A 20,758-nucleotide genomic window follows, 5' to 3' on the forward strand; every position below is an offset into this window, starting at 1 on the left:
GGAGTGCAGGGAAGGGCACACCTGAGGCACAGGGGAAGTGGAGCACAGAGCGAGAAGTGCTCAGGGAAGGGGCATTCAGAACAGCAGAGGTTGAAGGCTGAAGCCAGAGTCACTGCTACTGCGGGCCCAGCGTGGTGCTCCATGTCCCTAGTGGAGACAGAGCAAGAGCAGCTGCCAAGGCAAGGAGGAAGGTGGCAGGCACAAAATAGGGAAAAGTAGTAGGAGGGACAGGAAGACACTGGGGAAGATGGGTGGTAGGGGGGCAAACACGGGGGTCAGGTTACAAGGTTGGGTTAAGGGGTATGGGGGCAAGTTGCTTGCTCCCCAGCTGCTACTTTCCCTGCTACTATTTTCCCTCTGGCTGTGTTGGAAGGGATGAATTTAAGATGACTTTCCAATAACTAAGTTCTAGACATGAAAAATTAAAACAAATTTATAATTTTGTATTTCTGGAATCTAATAATTGGCGGGATAGTCTTAGATTCCAGGTCGTCTGAGGTTAAAGTAAAGACAGTATTTTATTTCCTTCATGTGTATGGATTGTTATCTCTAATTGTACAAACACACTGAAAATGGGATATTGTAATGGTAAGCATTAAGCAATCTTGCGTATAGGCAGAGTAGATAGTATTGCCTACATTTGCTAAACTGTCCATCATCCTGGGATATAGAAACAACTGGTTAGTGTAAAGGAATACTACTATTATTTGCTTTTTGGTATTGAATTTTCCGTATCCTAAATGGAGGACATTAGAGTAAACATACTGCTTCTTAATTGCTAACAGTTTTTTGTTAATGTGAGAAGCAAGTATTGTTGTGGCTGATATCTTTTACTGGACCAACTCTGTGTGTATGTGTGTGTTGTGGGTAGGATAGGTATCATATTGGCTAGGTATGTGTCACAGAACACAACACAGAAAAATTAATTGTATCACATATTAACATTCACAAGAGCCTCCTAAAAAAAACAAACCTAAGCTTTTGGACGTACAGGAGCCTGGCAACAAACAACTAGCAAAATCAAAACGCTCACATTAAAGAAGTGATAGAGCTGATGTGCTTGTGTATTCAGATGATATCTATTACTGTACCAGTGTGTGTGTGCGCGTGCATGCGTGCTTGCATGCACATACCCAATCCAAATTTTCCATTTTTTAAATTTTTTTAGAGGTTCTTTTGAATGTGCTAAAATTAATTTATCTGTGTTCTTTTATGACATACTTTGTCAATATGTTACTTATTTTAATGGAATTCAGATTTCTTGTGTTTGATAAAATGCATTTCCTGCTGAGTTACAAAATTGAAACAGCAGGAAAGACACCAATATGTTTATTCTTTTATTTTGAATAGTCCCTTAGGGAGAAGATTGTGAATGTTGCTGCAGGAATCAGACATGCTCTTGCTGCCACAGGTGAATATGCTGTCAAAATTTTATCATTTCCATGTTAAACTAACAGTACTTTTAATATATACAAGGTGTAATATAGTGGTTTTCAACTTTTTTTAGCTTCAAGGTACCCCTCCATAACTTTTCTGAATTTGGCAGCACCCTGGTTGAGAACCACTGGTCCCACTTGCTTATTTTATTTCCAGGTTTCTGTGCCACTGCTTCCAGGTGGAGCTGCCTTGTGCACCTCTCTTTCCAGGAGGGGTGTATGGAGTTATCCTGGGAAGCAGCTGCATCAGGGGCACCTGCTGGCTGCTACCTCAGCTACTTCCTAGTTTGGCTCTGCACACCCCTCCTGGAAACAGAACTGGGCGGGGTGGTTTCACCTGGTTGCAGCAGCAGCAGCAGTGCTGGGGGCACAACACCCGTGAAAGGGTCTTGTGTCCCCCTGGTTGAGACCACTGGTCTAATAACTTTTTTAAGGGTGTGAGAGATAGGGGATTTATTTTTATGTGCCAATATCGGAGGATAATGGCACCTGTAGGGTCCTGTACTTCATAAAAGAGAATATCAGGAAAGAACATGATGATAAGAATCCTGCCCATTATAAGGAATATGATAAAGATGAGATGATTTATATCCCTTCTAGTAAAATGTAGTGAAGAAGTCTTTCCAAGAGCTCAGGGCTTTTGCTGGGCAGCAGCTAGATTTTCTGTTTGATGAGAAATTCTATGAATTAATTTTTTTTCCATTCTGAAACAGAGTGAAAGCTGAAAGAAAAGAAGAAGAAAAAAGCCCTTTCCTATGGAAATGAAATTTTGGCCAAAAAAATGTCATTTCCAGGCAGTCAAAAAAAAAAGTTTATGTTCCTAATTCAACTTCATTCAGTTTTTACAAACAGGAAATGAGTTATTTGGAAAAGTGGTTTCAAAATGAATGGTGGTAACTGGACATTTTGAAAAGGCTTCATTTTATGTTTTCAAAGCAATTTTATTGTAATCAAAATACTTTGGAATATAAAATATAAAAACAGAGCAAATTATTGATGGTTCTGCTGGTTTCCAGCCAGCCCTATGAATTAAATATTCAACACTATTTAATCACATAGATCCCTTTTGAAAATATGGCTTTATGGGACCCTTGTTACCCTCTGCGTTGTGCCTGGGTGAGTCATAGTTTCTATGATTTTTAAGGGTTTCTGTAAATTATTTTGAAACCTCCAAGGCTTTTTTGGCAGCTTTGCCCATGGAGTGACTGAGGTTGGCCTTATAGTTAGGAGGGGTTGGTAATTGGCAGCTGGCAATGTTTATGGCGATCAACAAACAGCACTGTCATTCACGCCTCCCCACTTCCCCATTTTTTTAAAATAAGGCTTTCTGTTATGTTATGCCTGCTCCCCATAATCATTCATCATTGTTGTCCATTCTGATTTCTTTTTGTTGCTTGCTTATGGGTTCTAGACTGGTGAGTGTTGTGTGAGGAGATGGGAAGAACTGTGTGGTCCAGTGGTTGAAACAAATACTAGGAATCGAGTACCTTGCTATACCTGAATTGACATGAAAAGGTCAGACAGGCCTTTTCCCCAGATACTGGAGGCCGAATTGTGATGTTACCTTGTGGCTCTCTTGAGTTGTAGTTACACGTTACAGTTTGCCTGTGCTAACTCTAAGGAACATTAGGCTGTGTGCTGGGAGCAGTCACATGTTAAGGGTTAAAACCCTCTCTAATGTGCACTGCTCTGTGCTGCCCTGAGAGGGCTGGGGAGCGTGGGTTTGGCTAGCAGCTGCCAAGTTTGCTTTGTGCTTGTCTGGCTTGGGCGATATAGGTCCCAGGAATGGGCAATGCTGGCCCAGGTTGGGCCTGTGTCAGCCCCCACCAGTCTGGATTGGCCCCTGCTCACACCAGATCTCTGCTTAGTTACCCCCTCCCCTTCCCCTACAGCTTTCTGATAGATCCCTGCTTACCTGTGCTGCTGGCACTGTCCTGGGGGAGCAGGCAGGGAAGGGGAATCTGCCTGCTCGCTGTTGCTCTCCTCACTGGCCTCAGCCCGTAGGGTGATGGTGGATGGATTCTCTTTCCCTGCCTGCTCCCTCAGGACAGCTCCAGCAGCATAGCTAAGCAGGAAGCCAGAGGATGCTGGGGTGAGGAGGGGGACTGTGGTTGAACCCTGAGGGCCAGGAGGGTGGGAAGATGAACCCTGATGGACTGGGGGATGAGAGTGAGCTGTGTGGGATGGGAGGTCTGGAGTGTGAGCTGCATGAACTGGGGTTGTGGGGTTGAGCCCTTAAGGTCATAGGGGCAGGATGAGAGCCCTGAGGGATGAGGGGAGTGGAACTAGCACAGGGATTTGGGTTGGTGTGGGACTTGGTGCAGGTCCCAGCATGGAGGTATGGTGCTCTGGGAATTTCCCAGCTCCTGCACCTCCATGCGCCTCCTTGCCAGGACTGGCTGTGATCCATACTTCAGGCAGAGGTATGGCTCAGTGTGGGTCCCAGCACAGGGCGGCACAGGTGCCAAGAAATACCTGATGTCCAGTTCCTTCTTAGCAGAACCCACACTGGCCTATACTTCCTGGTCCCCACATGGAGGCACAGGACTCCAGGAATTTCCCAGCCTCATCCTGGGACCTGTGCTGACCCGTGCCTCCATGGGAGGCATGGATCAGCACAGAACCTGATGCGGGGCAGCAAGGGACCTGGGAAGACTGTGGGCAAGGGGAACCCATCATTTGTGGTCTTGCATCAAGCTGGGGGCTCGATGCAGGCCAAGTGACCACGTGTGTTCTGCCACAGCTGATCCATTTCATTGAGGCAATGTCCATTTCTACACTATGTGACTTCTATGACTGTGGTTCCTATGTAACTTAGCAGTGGAGCCCTTGGAGAACTGGAGCGAGCTGCTTATTGTTCACAGGCTTAGTAACTTGAGAATAACAACTGCCTATCAATTAGGGGCTTTTTATGATACTCATTCAACATAGAGAAAGTGGATTGTACATGTGAGATATTGTTTAAGCCTTTAAATAATATTTAGTGGTGATTTCTAAAATAAGAACCAGTGTAGCAAATACACCGTTGAAATGAGAAAATAAGTGAAAAAAACAAGCAGAACCATCAATAATTTGCTCTGTTTTTATTTTCCTTTGTATCTTCACATTGAGAAGAAAGTGGGTTAGTTTTCCAGTGGGGAACTGGCATGGCATCTCGGGCAAAACGGATGAACCAAGGCAGAACTATCCCACTCTTTCTGACAGCAAAGGAACCGTGTAGAGTATCAGGTAACTAAGACCCTATACTGTTATTTGCATGGGTATGGTAATACACAGGGTTGTGGGCTTGCATACAAAGAATACCCATACTCCCCACTTGCTCCCCTTTTTTCTAATAAGGCCTTCTGTTACGTTATGCCCATTCCACATAATCATGGAACATTTCAGATCATAGAAAGCACTGTATTCAGTAAAGGGAATATCCAGATGCCCTGTTCCACAGACACAGGGATCCAGTGCAGCTTTTGCAATACAAAATAGGCATCTGGAGGTAAAGGAGCAGTGTTCTGTGGCAGCCTGGAAGCTGTTGAACATGGATGAGTGGAGGTGAGAGAAGTGCTTAATGGATCCTCCTGTCCCTCTTGCATAAAAGGAGCATATCTGGCTGTTGGACTGAAGTTGTTTGTGTGGAGTGGTTCTGCTGGTGTTTCTTCTGGGTTTCTGGGAAAAGATATTGGCCCACTATGCTCCCCAAGACTTCCCCCTAGCACCTGGGGCAGGTATGGCAGTGTGGAAGTTGCATGGCCAGTGTCTGGAAGCTGGATTTAGCCTTAATTTATAGAAATGGACATAAATATCACATTTTAAATGTAGCCTCAGGAACTGGCATGGTGGTTCATGGAATATCTGAGATATGGAATGGGAACACTGGGTCATAACTCCTTGAACAAAGAATGTTGACTTCTGTAAAGGCTTGACAGGACTGAGGTAAAATATATAATTTGCCATGCTCCTGGCATAATTCTTGACCATAATCCAGCTTATGTGGTCTGTTTTCTGACTGCTTTATGTATTGTATGCATGTATGCAACTTGGCCTAGCTAATTACATGGTACTAATCTTTCCTAGGCCTGGAAAAGGTAAAGGTGAAAAGAGTCACTGCCAGTTCTTACCATTCAGTGTCACTTACAGGTAGGCTCTAGTTCTCTACATCCATATCCATGGGCTTGGACAATGCATGTCATTATATTGTGAATATTTAATTTTTGTTAGAGGTTGATTTGACTTTGGTCTCCCCAGTTTGTGCTGTGATCCTACCAGCTTTCACAATACTGCTTCAGTGATGTTTATGTGTTAGAAAGTTTAAATTACCTAACAGTGAAGTTGGGTGGATTAATTTGTAACTGTCTTTTGTAACTGTTTGCTAGAGGATCTAGTAGGATTTTTATAAATTTAGTCACATTGGTCCTTGGCAGACATTACACTTAAGACGTGATTAAACAGTTAATTATGTCTTAAGTAGTAACTTGGCCGCACATTAATGTAATTAGTGGCACAATAAAAGAAGGAATAAGCTACAAAGTTATTCCAAAAAATATGTGCAATAACTTTGTGGCTGGTTCCACATGTGGCCAGGCCCTGGCTGATCAATGTTCCTAGCCCTGAAAACACATAGGAACCCTTGACTGATGTACTCGGGCGGCTGGGATTGACAATCAGCTGACTGCTGCTCCCAGCCTCAGGGGTTCATTGGAGTCAGAGGCTCTGATTAGCTCGTGGGGCTGAGCGTGCAGATCAGATGACTACTGCTCTCAGTTTCTGGGGTGCATGGAAGCCCTTGAATCTGCTCCCCCAAGAGGCTGGGAGTGGCAGCTGATTGGGGATCCCAGCCTCAGGTGTACATTAGAGCCCTTGATTCCAATGCGCTCTTGAGGCTGAAAGCATGGATCAGCTGACTGGTTTGCTGCTTGCCAGTGCAGAGGGAGCCTGAGATCATGATCTTAGGCTCCCCCTGCACCAACATATGGCATGATTGAGATCTGATCCCCAATCCCACGATCTTACCTCCTGCTGTGCATGTATAGCATGGCAGGAGACACAATTGTTTGGATTGCACAGCAGATCCCATCACACCTTAAAGTGAACAATCTGCTAGGGGCCTTAGGAGCATAAGTCTCTTTGAAAAACAACAGGGCCTGTGTTCCTGAATTACTTTTGTCACATGTAAATCCTGCTTTGTGCCAAAAGTTCAGCAGTTGTTTCTCTTGTGCTGCTACAGAAGCAACCCATAGGTCACATGGAAGGACTGCCAGAGTTGGATGAGGTAAAGGGAAGACAGGATTCCCTCTTGTGGTATAATTTTATATTTTTGAGGCATGGAAAGCTTTTCTGAAGAGCAATTCTTGAGTAAAGCTGCCCGTGTCTATTCACACATTAAACTCATCCCAATGTAGTCACTTATTTACAGAGGTTAAGGTATGTGGGAAAATGTAAAATAGAGTGTTAATGATTTCCTGTGATGCAGAGTTAGGGAAATGATAAGTCAGCCACACTGTAGCGGATTTGTTAATCTTATGAATTGTACAATGCGCTGTTACATAGGCAAATCTTTTTTCTCTCTTTCTGGTTTCACCTGCCATCTACTGGTCACTCATGGAACACATATGACAATTTTAACAACGGTAGAAGCAGTTGTTGCAAACTTGTATGGCAGCATTTAAGTAAAGGATGATGGAGGAATGTCATTCTCTATTTATTAGTTTTGTCTGGCATAGGACCACACTCACAGGCTATCACTATATAACTATAGGATCTTTGTGAAATACAGAGATGACACTAAAAAGTACTTGAAGAGCAAATGGTAGATAGAGATTTTGTAGTGTATCCAGAAAATTGTAATCTATTATTTACCTTTTATTTCTTTATTTAAAATGGGTTATTTCTGCCATCCTCATGTGTGGCCCCCCCCCCCCCAAAAAAAAAAAAAGTATATTTCCTTTTACCTGGGAAGCAATTTGAATAAAAGAAAAGTCATTTTTTTGGATTCTTTCCCATAACGAGTCTTGGAAAATACCTAAAACATGCCTAGCTTGGTGTACAGTGTTTTCTTCTCCTTCTTCAACTTTTTTGGACCATATAGCTTTTACTTACACTAAGTTCTTTTCTAGCCTCTCCTGACAGCTGCATCTGAACACCAGAAAACAAAGTTACTTCAGTGGAATAACTCTAGATTTACATCTGTATAAATTATGCTCAAAATGATGTATTAATACTTTGCCTTTTACTATTATACTTATTTATATAAAAAATATGTTCTCATGTAGATAAATATTTCTTACTTTAATCATGTGTATAGTCTTAATTTTTCCAGTGAAGAACTGAATTTCAAGTAGATTTACTCTATTTCCTCCTTGAACTACTTTGTATTCTGTTCTGACTCATTTTCTCCAAACTCGTTACCCTATGGTACATTAATCATATCTTATTTAAATCCCTTTAAAAGCCACACTGCTGCCATGCTGTTTGCAATGAATTGAGTTGATTGCATATTAACTGTGTGTAGCTGGTGTTGTTCTCCCCAACCCATGGCTGCTTCATAAAGGTGCCGTGGTATAGACTGTCTGTTGGACTTCGCACTGTGAGCTACTTGAATAATGTTCTCAAATGTTTAGAAACTACACAAAACAGTGTGGATGGTACTGTAAATCAATAATAACAATGTAATTATCCCCCAGGGTGGAATCCATTGTGTATGCATTCAAATATAGTATTAAACAAATAGAGGGAAATAGTAATTATTGAACAATCATCGTTTCAGTAGTAGTTAGAGTGTAGAAGTGTGGAGAGGGAATGAGAGTAATTAGTTCTGGCTTGTAAAAGGAAATTTTGTTATGGTCCTAATGGCTATTTTATTTTTTATATTTTAAGTGTATACGTGTTAGGGGTGGGAGGGGGACAGCAACAATACAATATACACATAAGAAACTCACCAATTAAATTAAAATGTTGCTTTCACTTTAGCACATCGCATTTTTCCCCAACTGCTGACATGTCACAGATATAGCTTTTTACTGATTTCTTTACTTCCATATTTATTTTAGATAAAGGAGAATTGTATGTCTGGGGAAGCAACAAACATGGGCAACTTGTGAGCAAAGAGATTTTTCTTGCTGAGCCAGTCAAAATAGAAGCTAATTTTTTCTCAGATGAAAAGATTGGAGCAGTCTGGAGTGGATGGACCCACTTGGTGGCACAAACAGGTAGGAGAATAAGAAGGCAGCCAGATGCAACAAGCAAATAGTAAAATGTCTACTGTGTTACTGGCAAAATGTTTAGTTTGTCTTTCTTACTGTTAATAGTGAAACACAGAGAAGTTCGTAGACCCGGAGGGACTGGTAGTCTTTGCAAATGATAGGAAGAGGCATTCTTTTATTTCTCTGTATCAGAAGTTGTTTTGCGTAGGCATATTTATTACAGGGTTTGGCTTATTTTAGAGGCTTGTGGCTTGTGGCTGAAACACCTCCCTTATGCAGAGGCACTAATCAAGATGCCCATTTATATCATCAAGTTATTGCTGTAGGTAGAAGCACTTACATTTTTCCTTTCATGAAAAAGAGGCAAGTTGCTGCAGCATAGCTTTTGCTTGCTACATGGTAGGAACATGCACACAGAAAATTATTACACTGAGCAGCTCATTCACAAAAAAGCTCTCTCCCCCCTTGGTAAGATGTTCACCTGCATATCCACAGGTGTTTGCTCTCTAGTGTATGGTTTAGCTTTTTCCTGGGAAAGAAACAAGGCTTTTCGAAAACTCCTTACCATTGGCAATGCATAGGGGGCGCACATGGGTGCACGTGCACCCCCTGAGATTGGCGGTGGACCCCTTGCAAAAAGCACTGCTAATGCTGCCAGCGGAGCCTGTGGGCGGTTGCTGCTTGCTACCTGCCCTGCCCGCTGCTGACGCTGCTGGCGGCATCTGAGGGTGGTCGCCAACTGCTGGTCGGCACTCCCTCCTGCCAACAGCACTGTGGCTGCCTGCGGGAGCTCGTGTTGTTCATGCTCCTCACAATGGCAGATGCTTTTTGCAGTGGTTTTCATACTGTAGGATCATCTTCGGTTGGAGACCTCTGACAGAATCTATCCAGAATACAGAAATTATACTTAGAGGGAAAACCCACTGTGGTTCCCTTGACAGATGGAATCTGGAGGAAGTTGAATGTGTAGTTAGGGGATTGGCAGGCAGAGTAGGTGTGATATCTTTTATTGGACCAACTGAGTAGTTGGAAAAAAGTTCTTTGCAAGCTTTTGGGTGCAATTACTCTTTTTCAGGCATAGGAAGTCTGCTGTTCTCAGACACCAAGGACTAAAAGAAGCTAAAAGCGTGACAGGATTTCAGTGAGAAGGTAAATAGGTAGTAATTCGGAAAACAAAAGGTACAGCAGGGAAGGGAGGGGGAAAAACCAAGGGGTGAAAAAAGCCAAAGGTAAGTAAGGAAGACTACTGTAGTAGTTTTTCAAGGTAGAAAAGAGGCTGTCTGTGAAAAAGGAAATAGGAAATAGCTAGTTAGGGGATTAGTGTGAGAATTCTGTTTCTTCCTTGGATGCCACTCTCTCTCTCTCTCTCTCTCTGGGTGCACCTACATGTGCACTTTACTGTGGAGTAGACTAATTAGCTTCGCAGTAAAGTTTTGCCATCTACATGTGTATTAGGGCACAATAGACTGATTAACTCTGCCATATGATAGTACTATTGGGGACAGCACTGTCTTACAGAGGAATCATTAAACGTGATCAAACACATGTAGACAGTGCCTGCTGGGTGCAAATTGCTGTGGGACCTGGGCACTGCATGTGGGCACAGTTGACTGACTTGACCTGCTTTGGAGTTTATTGCTGTGCATTAATAGCATGTGTAGATACATCCTGTCTCTCTCATTTCCCCATCTTTGAAGTGAGGTAGCAAATTACAAGTGTGTACAAGCACACATTTATTTATATTTATAATACATGAATTATAACAGTACATTTTATACAAAGCATGTATGTGTGTATATTATAGTGCTTCCCTGTTTCAGAGAGGCACTGTGATGTGGAATCCGAAGACACTCAAATACTATGGTAATGAAGGCTATATAAACTCCTAAGATTGATTTAGATAAAGATAGGGTGGCCAAACAGCACTAAAAGTTTTTCTTTGTGTTTATACAAATGCACCAGAGTATGATTACACTGTTGTATAGAGCCCATAAGTGATTTAAAAAATTTTATGAAAAACTGTTAAAAATATAAAGTACTAAGAAAACCTGGGGAATGGGATTTAGGTTTGTAGCTCGTCTGTGCATTTAAAAAATCTTTAGTTTGTGATCTGAAAAAAATCAAATATATCTTCTTTAAACTACTTAATATTGCTGGAGTTTTGAATTCTGTCCCTCTGTCAGTGTAGATATTTACATAACCGTTTCCTAATTACTTCACAGGGTGTGGAGTTCTGAAAATTAATGCATAGTCTCAGCTATTGCAGGGATGAAGGGCTATGATCTCCATTTTACAGGCAGAGAACTGCACTACTGTGCTATTCTTTTATTATTTATAGTTTAATAGCTTTTTAAATCTTTATTGTTTAATATCCTCATTAATGATTTGACAATGGGATCAAGTGCAAGGTTAACAAATTTGTGGACAACACCAAGTTGGGTACAGCTGCAGCTAGTCTGGAGGTTAGGACTGGGATCCAGAATGACCTGGATAGATTGAAGAAATGGTCTGCAATCAATATGGTAAAATTCAACAAGGACTTATGTGAAGTCCTTCACTTAGGACAGATTGATTGCATGTACAAGTACAGCCTGGCTAAGCACTGGTGAGACCACACCTGGAGTACTGTGTCTAGTTTTGGGTTCCATACTTCAAGAAGGATGTAGACGAGTTAGAAAGAGTTCAGCGCAGAGCAACGAACATGTTTAGGTCCTGGGAAGCAAGACCTTTGAGGAAAGGCTGAAAGAATTAGGGCTCTTTAGTTTGGCGAACCTGAATGTTTTGAGTCTTGGTCCACTGTCTTAGTCACAGGATCATTCCACGTACCTCAGCTGTCACCTGCTCTGTGAAGACATCTGTTCTGTAAGATGTAGTAGGTGGGGAATTGTCCCCTCCCCCTTTAACTGGATATAGCTTTATACTCACTTTCTGCTTACATGTACTTGCTCTTTCTTGCTTTCTTTTGTTATACCACTTATGAAAAGTCCAAGCAAATAAAGTGGAGACTGCAGTACTCACCCTTGTCACCCATCTCACTGGAGGTGGAGCAGAAATAAAATGGGTAATGGGAAATAATATTTTTGTTAACATGTAAATGGCTTATAGAACTTGCTGTTGGAACATGTTATACTGGCAAATGGCTACGGAAAATGAACAAAAGGATTTAATACTTTTAGTGAATAAAGATAGCAGCTGTTGTTATATTAGCCAGGCTGAAATGTATACAAAGGGCATGAATCCTTATGCCTATCTCTATGCTACACCACTGGGAAACAAACAATTGAAACATGCTAGTAGTAGATACTCATTAATAGCCATTGTGGTTCATGAGTAGGCTTGGCACAATTTCATTTTTATTTTTTTATTTGTTATAATTTCAATGGCTAAAATCAAAGTTTATTTTTAAGCATTTCTTTCAGTTTTTATCTATTTCAAATTTCAGGATTGCACGGAGTTAGGGGCATGGGAGGCAGACAGTTTAGTAATGACAGTATACTGTTAAAAAGTTTTATAAAATCACATTTTAAAATGTATAAAAGTAAATATCCATAAATCAATAAAACATACCTACTTGAACTTCCATTCTGAACCTGAGGAAAGAGCCAGATGGTCAGAAACCAGAAGAGAAGGGCAGCAGCACTCTGGAGCTCTGGGAACTTGGGGAGAGGCAGCGTGTTTTTACAAACCTTAAAGTTTCACGAAGTTGCAGTCATCAGCAAATACTGTGTCCCAGGGATGCAGGGCTGACAAAAGGGGAAGCCTCAGTCAGAGGCATACCCCAGGGTGAAGTGAAAATTGCAGGAGTCCAGGGTAGCGAGGAGGTACGCCAGGGAAAACTGCCCACGCGGTTTATCAGCTGTGTTTATCTAAAGCTGGAGCCGGGTGACGTCAGGAAGAGACGTCACCAGCAAAGATGAAAACCAACCCCGGAGATGCAAGAGGGGGCGCGAGGAATGTGGAGGAGGTGGCAGGGAGCTCCTGGGTGGGATGCGCCCAGCCACTGCACGTAGCAGCTGCGGGAGCGGCAGGAAGCCGTGGAGGATCTTCGTGCCGGGGAAGACCAGTGAAGATCAAAGGAGCCGGCAGTAAGGCTGGCAGCAGCAGTGGCAGAGGGAGCCGTGGAAGATCTTCCTGCTGGGGAAGACCGGCAAAGACCCTAGGAGCCGGTAGCAAAGCCAGTGGTGGCAGTGGCCATAGGCGTGGGGGGAGGGGAAATCCCCACGTTGGGAGAGGCTGGTGGGGGACAGGCGAGCCAGCACGGGAGCAGCAGGTGCCACAGTTAGGGAGAGGCGGATCCCAGAGGGGATCAAATAGACCCCAGACCGGGGGACACGCTGGCTTAGGGGATGAAGGGGGCACGGGGCTTCCCACCCCGTGGGTGCCCCTCTTTGCTTTGTTTTCCTTTTTTTCTCTCACTTGTGGTGTTGCTCCCTTTTTTTGGAGTTTCTTTTGAGTTTTGTTATGCTGGGAGTTTCCATGGGGCAGGACTCCTCTAGGGTGAGCGATCAGCTTATGGTCTCCTTTCACAGTAGGATTTAATTTCTGTCCAGGTCTAGAGTAGGGTCACTTGGCATCCTTTACCAGGCCTGGGGAATTAGGATCTTCCCTTGAAGACGGGGGACCACATGAGAACTCAGCAACAGCCAATAACATCTGCTGTGAAGCGTGTGGGATGTTGAGAGGGAGAGCCGAAGACCGAGCGTCACCAGGCCCTTCAGACTGGGCTAGAGTCCAGGGCTGGCCTGTAGAGTGGGACAAGGGAACTGGGGAAGACATCCAGAAGGGGCCAGGTGAGAGGATCCTGAGGCCCATCTCATTGGGTGGTGCATGGCCGGGGTGTAGGGGAGGTTGGAGCCCCACAGGCATCTGCTGAGACCTGTGACAATTCTGGAGGCATCCTCTGAGGCGCCGCTCCACTGAAGGTCCATTCATGGCAGTTGAATTTGGGGTCACCCTGAGAGTCATCGAGGAATCCTCCGGGGTCTACACGAGAATCCCAGGCTAGTTAGCCCAGTGGCCCGGGTGAAGGCAGCATGGGATCGAGTTATGGAACGGAAACAGGCACATACTGAAAGAATAATTTCCTTAACAGTGACTATTTTTCATAGTCATGTTATTTTGATTAAGTAATAGAGTAACCATTTTCCTCATGAACCTTTGAATCAAATTTAGTTGAAGTTAGGACCCCTTTACCATCTGTGGTAACATATTAAAAACCAGCTAGTGGCATAAGTCCCATTTTTAGGCACCAAGAAGAATAAGTGCCATAGCAAACAAATAGAACTTAGGCTCCTAAATACCATTGGGCCAGGTTTTTAATGGTTGTTGATATGCAAGGATGTGGATAGGTGCCTAGTGAGCTTTTTTCAAAAGCACTCAAGTGTTTAATTGCTCCTGAAGTCGAGTTAAACAAGGCCCAACTCTAATGGATCTGGTAGCAATAAAGCACATTGGAAAGTACTTTGGGAAAATCTGATTAGGTGCCTATCTTCAAGTGTCTAGTTTCCTTTAAATACTGGCCTTTAGGCATTCTTGAATAATATATCACTGCTATGATAATTCTTTTCCCATTATGTTACCTTTTCCCAGCAAAGAATGAAATGGTGCATGAGTCTTGTAGTATGGAGGTTGTTAACTTGGAAATCAGGAACTGTTTAAGAGGGATCTGTAGGAGCCAGATTGATGTAATGAGAGGAAATACTCAATTTTTGGGAGAGCAGAGTAGAAAAGATTATGTTAATAGTGTTCTTCACTTCCTGGGGAAGGGAGAAAAAATGACTTTGGGAAAGGCTTTTATGTTGGACATAGTATATGCTTTAAATAATAGCAAAATATAGGAGTTAAAATAGAAGTTACTATATATTAAGGTCTAATACTCCCTGGCCCCCAGGGCAGAAACATTATGGCAGTACCAGTACTTGGACAAAAGTACCAATACTTTTAGGCCTCTTAGATTTTTTTTCAATGAATTCATGCTGATCAAGAAAAAAAATCAATTGTTGCCAGAGTGGCAGTAAATGAGATTCTTTCAATGGATACCCAAAATAAGTTGAACACTTTTGGTCACATGTAAGTAATATTGCAAATTCTGCTGTTTCAACTTGTTTTTTCTCTAAATGCATTTTGCTCCATATTTGCTCACATTAATTGACTGCAGAGCAAATAGAACATTAAACATAAACGGGACAGTGCTGATGCTGAAGTAAATCATCTGGAGATCTGGACTAGTTAGCTCATTTTTTGGCTGCTGTGATTTGACACTTTAAATGTGTCCCAAGAAATTGTCTGAAAAGAGCAAATGCAGCAGGTTTGTTCTTTGTTTCTCATCTCTCCCCCAGTTGCATTTCATTTTGTCTCTTACATTTAAACTGGCCTGATCTTTAAATGCTCAATTTTTTTCTTGTTTATTGGTAGAGTTTTGTAAATTAGAGTTCAGCAACACATGAGGTTTTTTCCCATTTTCTTTTTAATTATGAATTGCTTGACTTGTCAAGGCTGTTCTACAGAATGTGCCATAGCCTGTACATCCACCTTCAGCTTAACTGATCTGCTTTCATTCTGATTTTTCTCTCCATTTTAATTGGAGTAGTCTCCACTAGATTATCCTTCTCTCTGGATTTTGGGTTTCACAGTCCCTTGCACAGAATCTAAGCAGCTAGCAAAGGCCTTTCAAGATAGGCTACTTGCTCCCTCCTCTACTTCTGCTTTGAGTCCCCATTTCTGTAATAATATCTCTGTCAAGTGACTTTTTCTGGTACGAGTTTTGTTTGAAGCAATGCCTGTGCTTTAGGTGACAACATCAGTATTGCTCTCTAGAAACAGTATACCTCTGATGAAGACCTCCTTGCCTCAGTTTCTACCTCAGTTTTTTAAGTAGGGGTGTACCAGCTCTTGGCACTGATTTTTAGAGTGCTGCAGCAACGGGCACCACAGCAGAAGCAACCCACTGGGAGTTCATGCCATAGCTGTGGCAGCAGCTCCTGTGCAAGGAGGCATTCAGCCCCTGCTTGCTTTCTGGTGCCAGACACTCTCTCCCCTCCTCTCCACCCAGGGTGATAAAATTCCTTGTTATACCTCTGTTCTGCTATTACAATATACCACTTCTTGCCAGCTAAATGTTCCAGGCTGCAAAAGGCATCCCTATAACAGGCATCTTTGAAATAAGCATTGCCTGATTAAACACAAGTGACCCCATTATATCACCTTGCATAACTGTGTCAGCTTTCATTTGTGGCTGTTCCCAAAGCCTTTTTTAAAAAAAAATCAGAGAGGAACTGCATGAAGATAAAGGTGGTTCCAGAGATTACCTTTTGAATGTTTCAAAAGAAAACTGAGCCATGTCCTGTAAAGCTAAAGATGGAAATAAGGCTGCTTTAGAAAAGAATACAGCTTCTCTGACTTGAAGGCAATTCTAAATATAGCAAGAGAGAAGAGTCTTTTTAAGATTTGCAAGAAGGTGAATCATCATCTTCAATTCAAAACAAATTAGTTCCTTATTAAAGCTGATAAATAAGCTTCTTTAATCTGGGCTGCTTTGTCATCTAAGTATTCTCCTGAATAAATTTACTAATCTATTTTTCATGTGCTATCAAATGAAATTACGTTTTGGTTGAGCTTGAAATAAAGGAATTCTTGATACAGCTAAAGAATTCCCATCTTCTTCACCCAGAGGGAGTTACCTCGGCAGTACAGTTACAGTGCTATTTCTGCCTTCTATGCAAATCTGGCTACAGCTAAGAAATCTCAGAGGAAAAACACATGATCAGCCCTTCTGAAAACATATCCAGTAGCATTTTAAATCTTCAATCCAAACACCTTACCAAATGTGAACTTTCTTGGATGTCCCTTAGCTTTGCATCAGTTAGTCTGATGAAGCCTTTTGCACCACGTTAGTGACCTACATAACAAAACTGAGTCAGACTCTGTCTGCGAGCTGTATTGGCTTGTGGCTATGGTAGTAGCTCTACTTTGCTGAACCACAGGGAAATGCTACCTTCCCCTCCCACCCAAGATACCTCTGGCTGTTGTTTCAGCATTTTCTTTCTCTGACTCTAGTTACTGTTAGGTAGGGCCATCCCAATTCACTGCGAAGTAATGCAAAAAGCTTCATGTAAACATAGCTAAGTGGAATTACACCAATGATGGACTTGTTCCCTGTAGTCTGAGCAGTACAGCTTCAGACCACTAGGGGTCCTTTTTGGTACTACTTTGAGTAAAGCCTTGGCAGCAGTCCTGACAGTGTTGCAGCAGACAAAGGATGCCTGGTCAGACTTGTAAAATGCAGCAGCTCTATGGGAGTCTGGATGCTGCTTTTGTGGCTCTTGCATAGCACCAGTAAAGCCTCCATTGTTACGGGACTCTGTCTCCAACTCCAGAGTTGCTGTAATCTAACAGAAACTCCTCTGCAAAATTGACTGCTTTGGGTAAAAGTTTAAACAGGACATAGTCACTGAGCAGGACATAGCCACAAGAGCCCACAATAGAGGTAAAACCCTTCTCTACTGGGCATCTAGGGCTGACCAGCTAGAATTTAGATTTATACATATTCTAGCACTTCCATGGACTATCATTAAGGAAAGTTTTGTTATGTTGTTTCCTCAAAATGGTCCAAAAAAAAAAAGAGAAAAAAGCGGGGTGGTGCATGTGACTGTAGTGTGCACTGCCTGAAACTGGAGCCTAGCTGGCCAGAGCCATGCTTTGGCTGCCAGCCAAGCTCTGAGCACCTGGCACACCACTGCTGCATCCCCGGGAGGCCTCAGGACCCCAGCTAAGGCTGTTGGGGCCAGCCTTATCCCACCCAGGGCAATTTGCCACACACCACAGTGCATGTGCAGGGGTGTTCCCTGGGGTCAAGTTGCAGTGGCACAACTATATCTTGCTGCTGTTCAGACTAGGGGAAATGCATGTGTGCGTTCATCTGGATGCACCCTAAGGTGCTGCTCTGCCTTGTTTTTTGTCTGACTAAAGACCAGCTTGGGTAGCCACCTTTTTCCTGCTTGTATGATTTTGTTTTTGCATCCTTATTATTCTGGTGAAGATATTGATGACTGCACCCATATTTTCTTTTTTTCTTATTCTTTGTTGTTGTTATTGTTGAGTCATCCTTGTAACCTACTCATGCTTTCTAACGTGTTCTTCAGTCCTTAATTCAAGATACTTCTGAAGAGTAATTCCCTAGTCTTTAAAATGCACTAGCTTATATAACAGTGCTCTTACCGTGTAGAGTTCTGTACTGACATATTGACCCTCACAAGAAGACATCTGGGTACTTCACAACTTCCCAGTGAGGGCAGTAGGTGATTGGAAATGCATTTTGCATTTGGGAAGATAACTGAGACATAGGCAAGTGGCATGAGTTGCTGGAGATGTGGCCAGACATAAAAACCCTGGTCACCTGACACTGATACTTCAATCAAAAGATCACCCATGTTGGGATGATTTGTAAGTCCCAGTGTTTGATAGGTCTCTGCTAGTTACATGGGTGACTGAGTATGGGGATATAATAGAGGGGTAGATTTCTGCTCCCAGGTGACTAATAGGAACCTGGAAAAAGTTTTCTCTTAATTTTTTTTCACCTTCATATCCTATTCCTCACAGTGGTATTTGGGCATGTTCCAGTAATGCATTAAGGGATGTGACTAACATCAGTCACATGTGATAGGTTCTCTCTCTTGTGGCCTTCCTGGAGGAGAAATGGCGCATGCTGAGAAGTGTTTAGTGTTGGTAAAGGGGTAGGATTTCATAGATTCAACTGGAGCTTGCCCTTCCAAATAGCTTGTTTGGATTTGGACTCTTTTACTGATTAATCCATAAAATAAATGTCCAAGGAAAGGGACTGAGTGTGTTCCCTTTCCCAGCTGGTGGTTTTGCCCACTGACCTGTCCTTTCAAGCTTCTTTCCCAAAAGGTAAAATTTCTTAGGAGAAATTCTTACTTTCAGATCTCTCTCTACCCGTTTTCTCATAAAGGTATTATTTAATCCCATCTCTCCAATTCCATGCATATGTATAAGACACATTACACTCTATTCAAAGTACTACTCCAATAACTTGTATCTGCTATCCTTGGCCTGTTGGTGTGTGCAGTGCCGCCTTTTTGTGTTAACATTTGAATTGTTATACTTGCAGAATGGTTGAAAAGGATTTGGTATAGCAAAATTGAAATAATTTAACTCTAGTGTAGAACAAAGTTTCAACAACATTCTTTCTCAAATATGGAGCAGGCATATTATATATTGAAGTTGATTGAAAGAAGATGACAATCATTCAGTGCCAGTTAGTGACAATCAAAGTGGAGTCTCTTGGCACAACAGTTGAGCTTCTGGGAGGGTGAAGTGATTTTTGAGATTTTGAAGAATTTATAAAATATTAGAGATTAATTAAATCAAATCAGAAAATGAAAGAGCAGAAACAAAAACAATGGAAGTTGGGGTTTGAAGGTGAAAACTGTTCCTGGCTGACTTTTGCTTATGTATTATATCTGCTAAGGTCACTTTGTCTGAAGGCTATCTGGGAGAAAAATGTGTTCATGCTTCCCATATGCAATACAGTATAATCAGGAAGCAGTTTGGAAGCAGGGCTCAAGGCAATGTGACAATTAGGGTTAAGGGGATGTAAGGAGAGGCAGAATGAATAGAGTTTGGTTAAAAAAAATGTTGGCAGAATAATTTCATATAGCTCCTTATGTATTTGTTAATTATTTTAATACTTTTATAAGGCATTGTGGGACTTTGATTTAGTGGGCCAGGAAAAGAAGAATGTTATATTATGACTGAACACAATAACTATATTTTGACTGATTTAAAACAAGTAGGATAAAAACCAAGACCCCAATGAAGGTGGATTTGGTATCATACAAACACAATAAGTAGAAACCTGGCAATGGTAGAACACTTCTTGCTTACCCTAAAAATGTTTAACGAGCATTTTTTTGACAATTTTGTGCACAACCTTTTTCACATGTTATAGCTGAACTGATGAGCTTTACAAAAAAAATATATTGAATGCTATATAATGATATACGTTGTGGGAAGGCATTTCTATGCAGCACTTTTATAATGGAGGTGTTGTGATGATCATTATAATGAGATTTCTAATAAAAGTAAAACCAAACAAAATAATTGTACATTACTTTGCATTGATCTGCTTGATAAGCTTGTCATAACCCAGAGAGTTATGATTTCAGCTAATGCTAGTTGTTATCTACTGCTGAGTACCATAAAATAATTTTGATGTTACTGATTCTTTGTGACAACTGAAAATATATCTTTGCAATCTTTATGAAATCAAGGTGATACTTCAAGACACAAAGTTTGACAGAGAATTGTGAGATTACACAATATACATTAAGGATTGATTTGACTGGTACTTCTAACTGAATCATCATCTTGTAATATTTTTAGCTGTGAGTTTTACATGGATGAAGTGTTGGCTTAGTATAGCAATAGTACTGTGACTCATGGGGCAACTTTTTTGTCTTAAATTTTCAAAAATGATTATTGATTTTTTTGGGGGGTGGGAACTTCCATTCCAACTAGACAAAGTATGTAAAAGGAGGGAGAAAAGATTAGTACATTTAAGGAGAAGACTGAGAACTTATAATTAAATGATTTGCCCAAGATCATACAGGAATTTTGTGACAGAGCTGGGGCCTTCTACCAAAAAGTAACGTAATTTTATTTTGGTTTTGCTGTGAATAAGCAGATTAATTTTAATATTGACTTGGTGGGGTTATTTCTATAGTACAACTATAGAGGCACCATTGTCTCCTTGCCAAATCAGTGTGCCACTTAGACTTATGCCACATGTAAAAATGCACTTAGATGACATATAGAGGTGCACTGATATGTCGGTCCATATTGTATCAGCACCAATAAAAGGAAAATTGACATTATTGACAATTGGCCTTTTTTGGCTGATGTGGTTGATAATGTTGCGTGCATGGGCCCAGCTGCAACATATACATGGCCAGCCTGGAGCTTGGAAAGTAGCATCTAGCTGGTAAGTCTGTTGGGGGGAAGGGGTGGAGGGAGGAAAGGGGCTGGGGGGGGCAGATTGAGGCCCTGTGGTGAGGGAGGGAGGGAGTGGGGCTGGGGCAGGGGAAGGCGCTCCCCAGCTGGGGTGGGGCATAG

The 20,758-nt window shown here is 42.0% G+C and overlaps 1 protein-coding gene across 2 annotated transcripts in view; it reads left to right on the plus strand.

Moving 5' to 3' along the window:
* Nucleotides 1-20,758, plus strand: part of SERGEF (secretion regulating guanine nucleotide exchange factor) — a 276,067-nt gene that overhangs the window by 14,025 nt on the left and 241,284 nt on the right. For both annotated transcript variants that reach the window (XM_090032562.1, XM_090032563.1), the window contains exons 5-8: nucleotides 1,351-1,411; nucleotides 4,551-4,664; nucleotides 5,505-5,567; nucleotides 8,477-8,635. In XM_090032562.1, coding sequence (XP_089888688.1) covers nucleotides 1,351-1,411; nucleotides 4,551-4,664; nucleotides 5,505-5,567; nucleotides 8,477-8,635 — 397 coding nt within the window. The remainder of the gene's footprint in view (nucleotides 1-1,350; nucleotides 1,412-4,550; nucleotides 4,665-5,504; nucleotides 5,568-8,476; nucleotides 8,636-20,758) is intronic.

Source organism: Crocodylus siamensis, chromosome 2 (assembly GCF_052110815.1).
Source record: "Crocodylus siamensis isolate JL-2025a chromosome 2, ASM5211081v1, whole genome shotgun sequence".
Lineage (NCBI taxonomy): Eukaryota > Metazoa > Chordata > Crocodylia > Crocodylidae > Crocodylus > Crocodylus siamensis.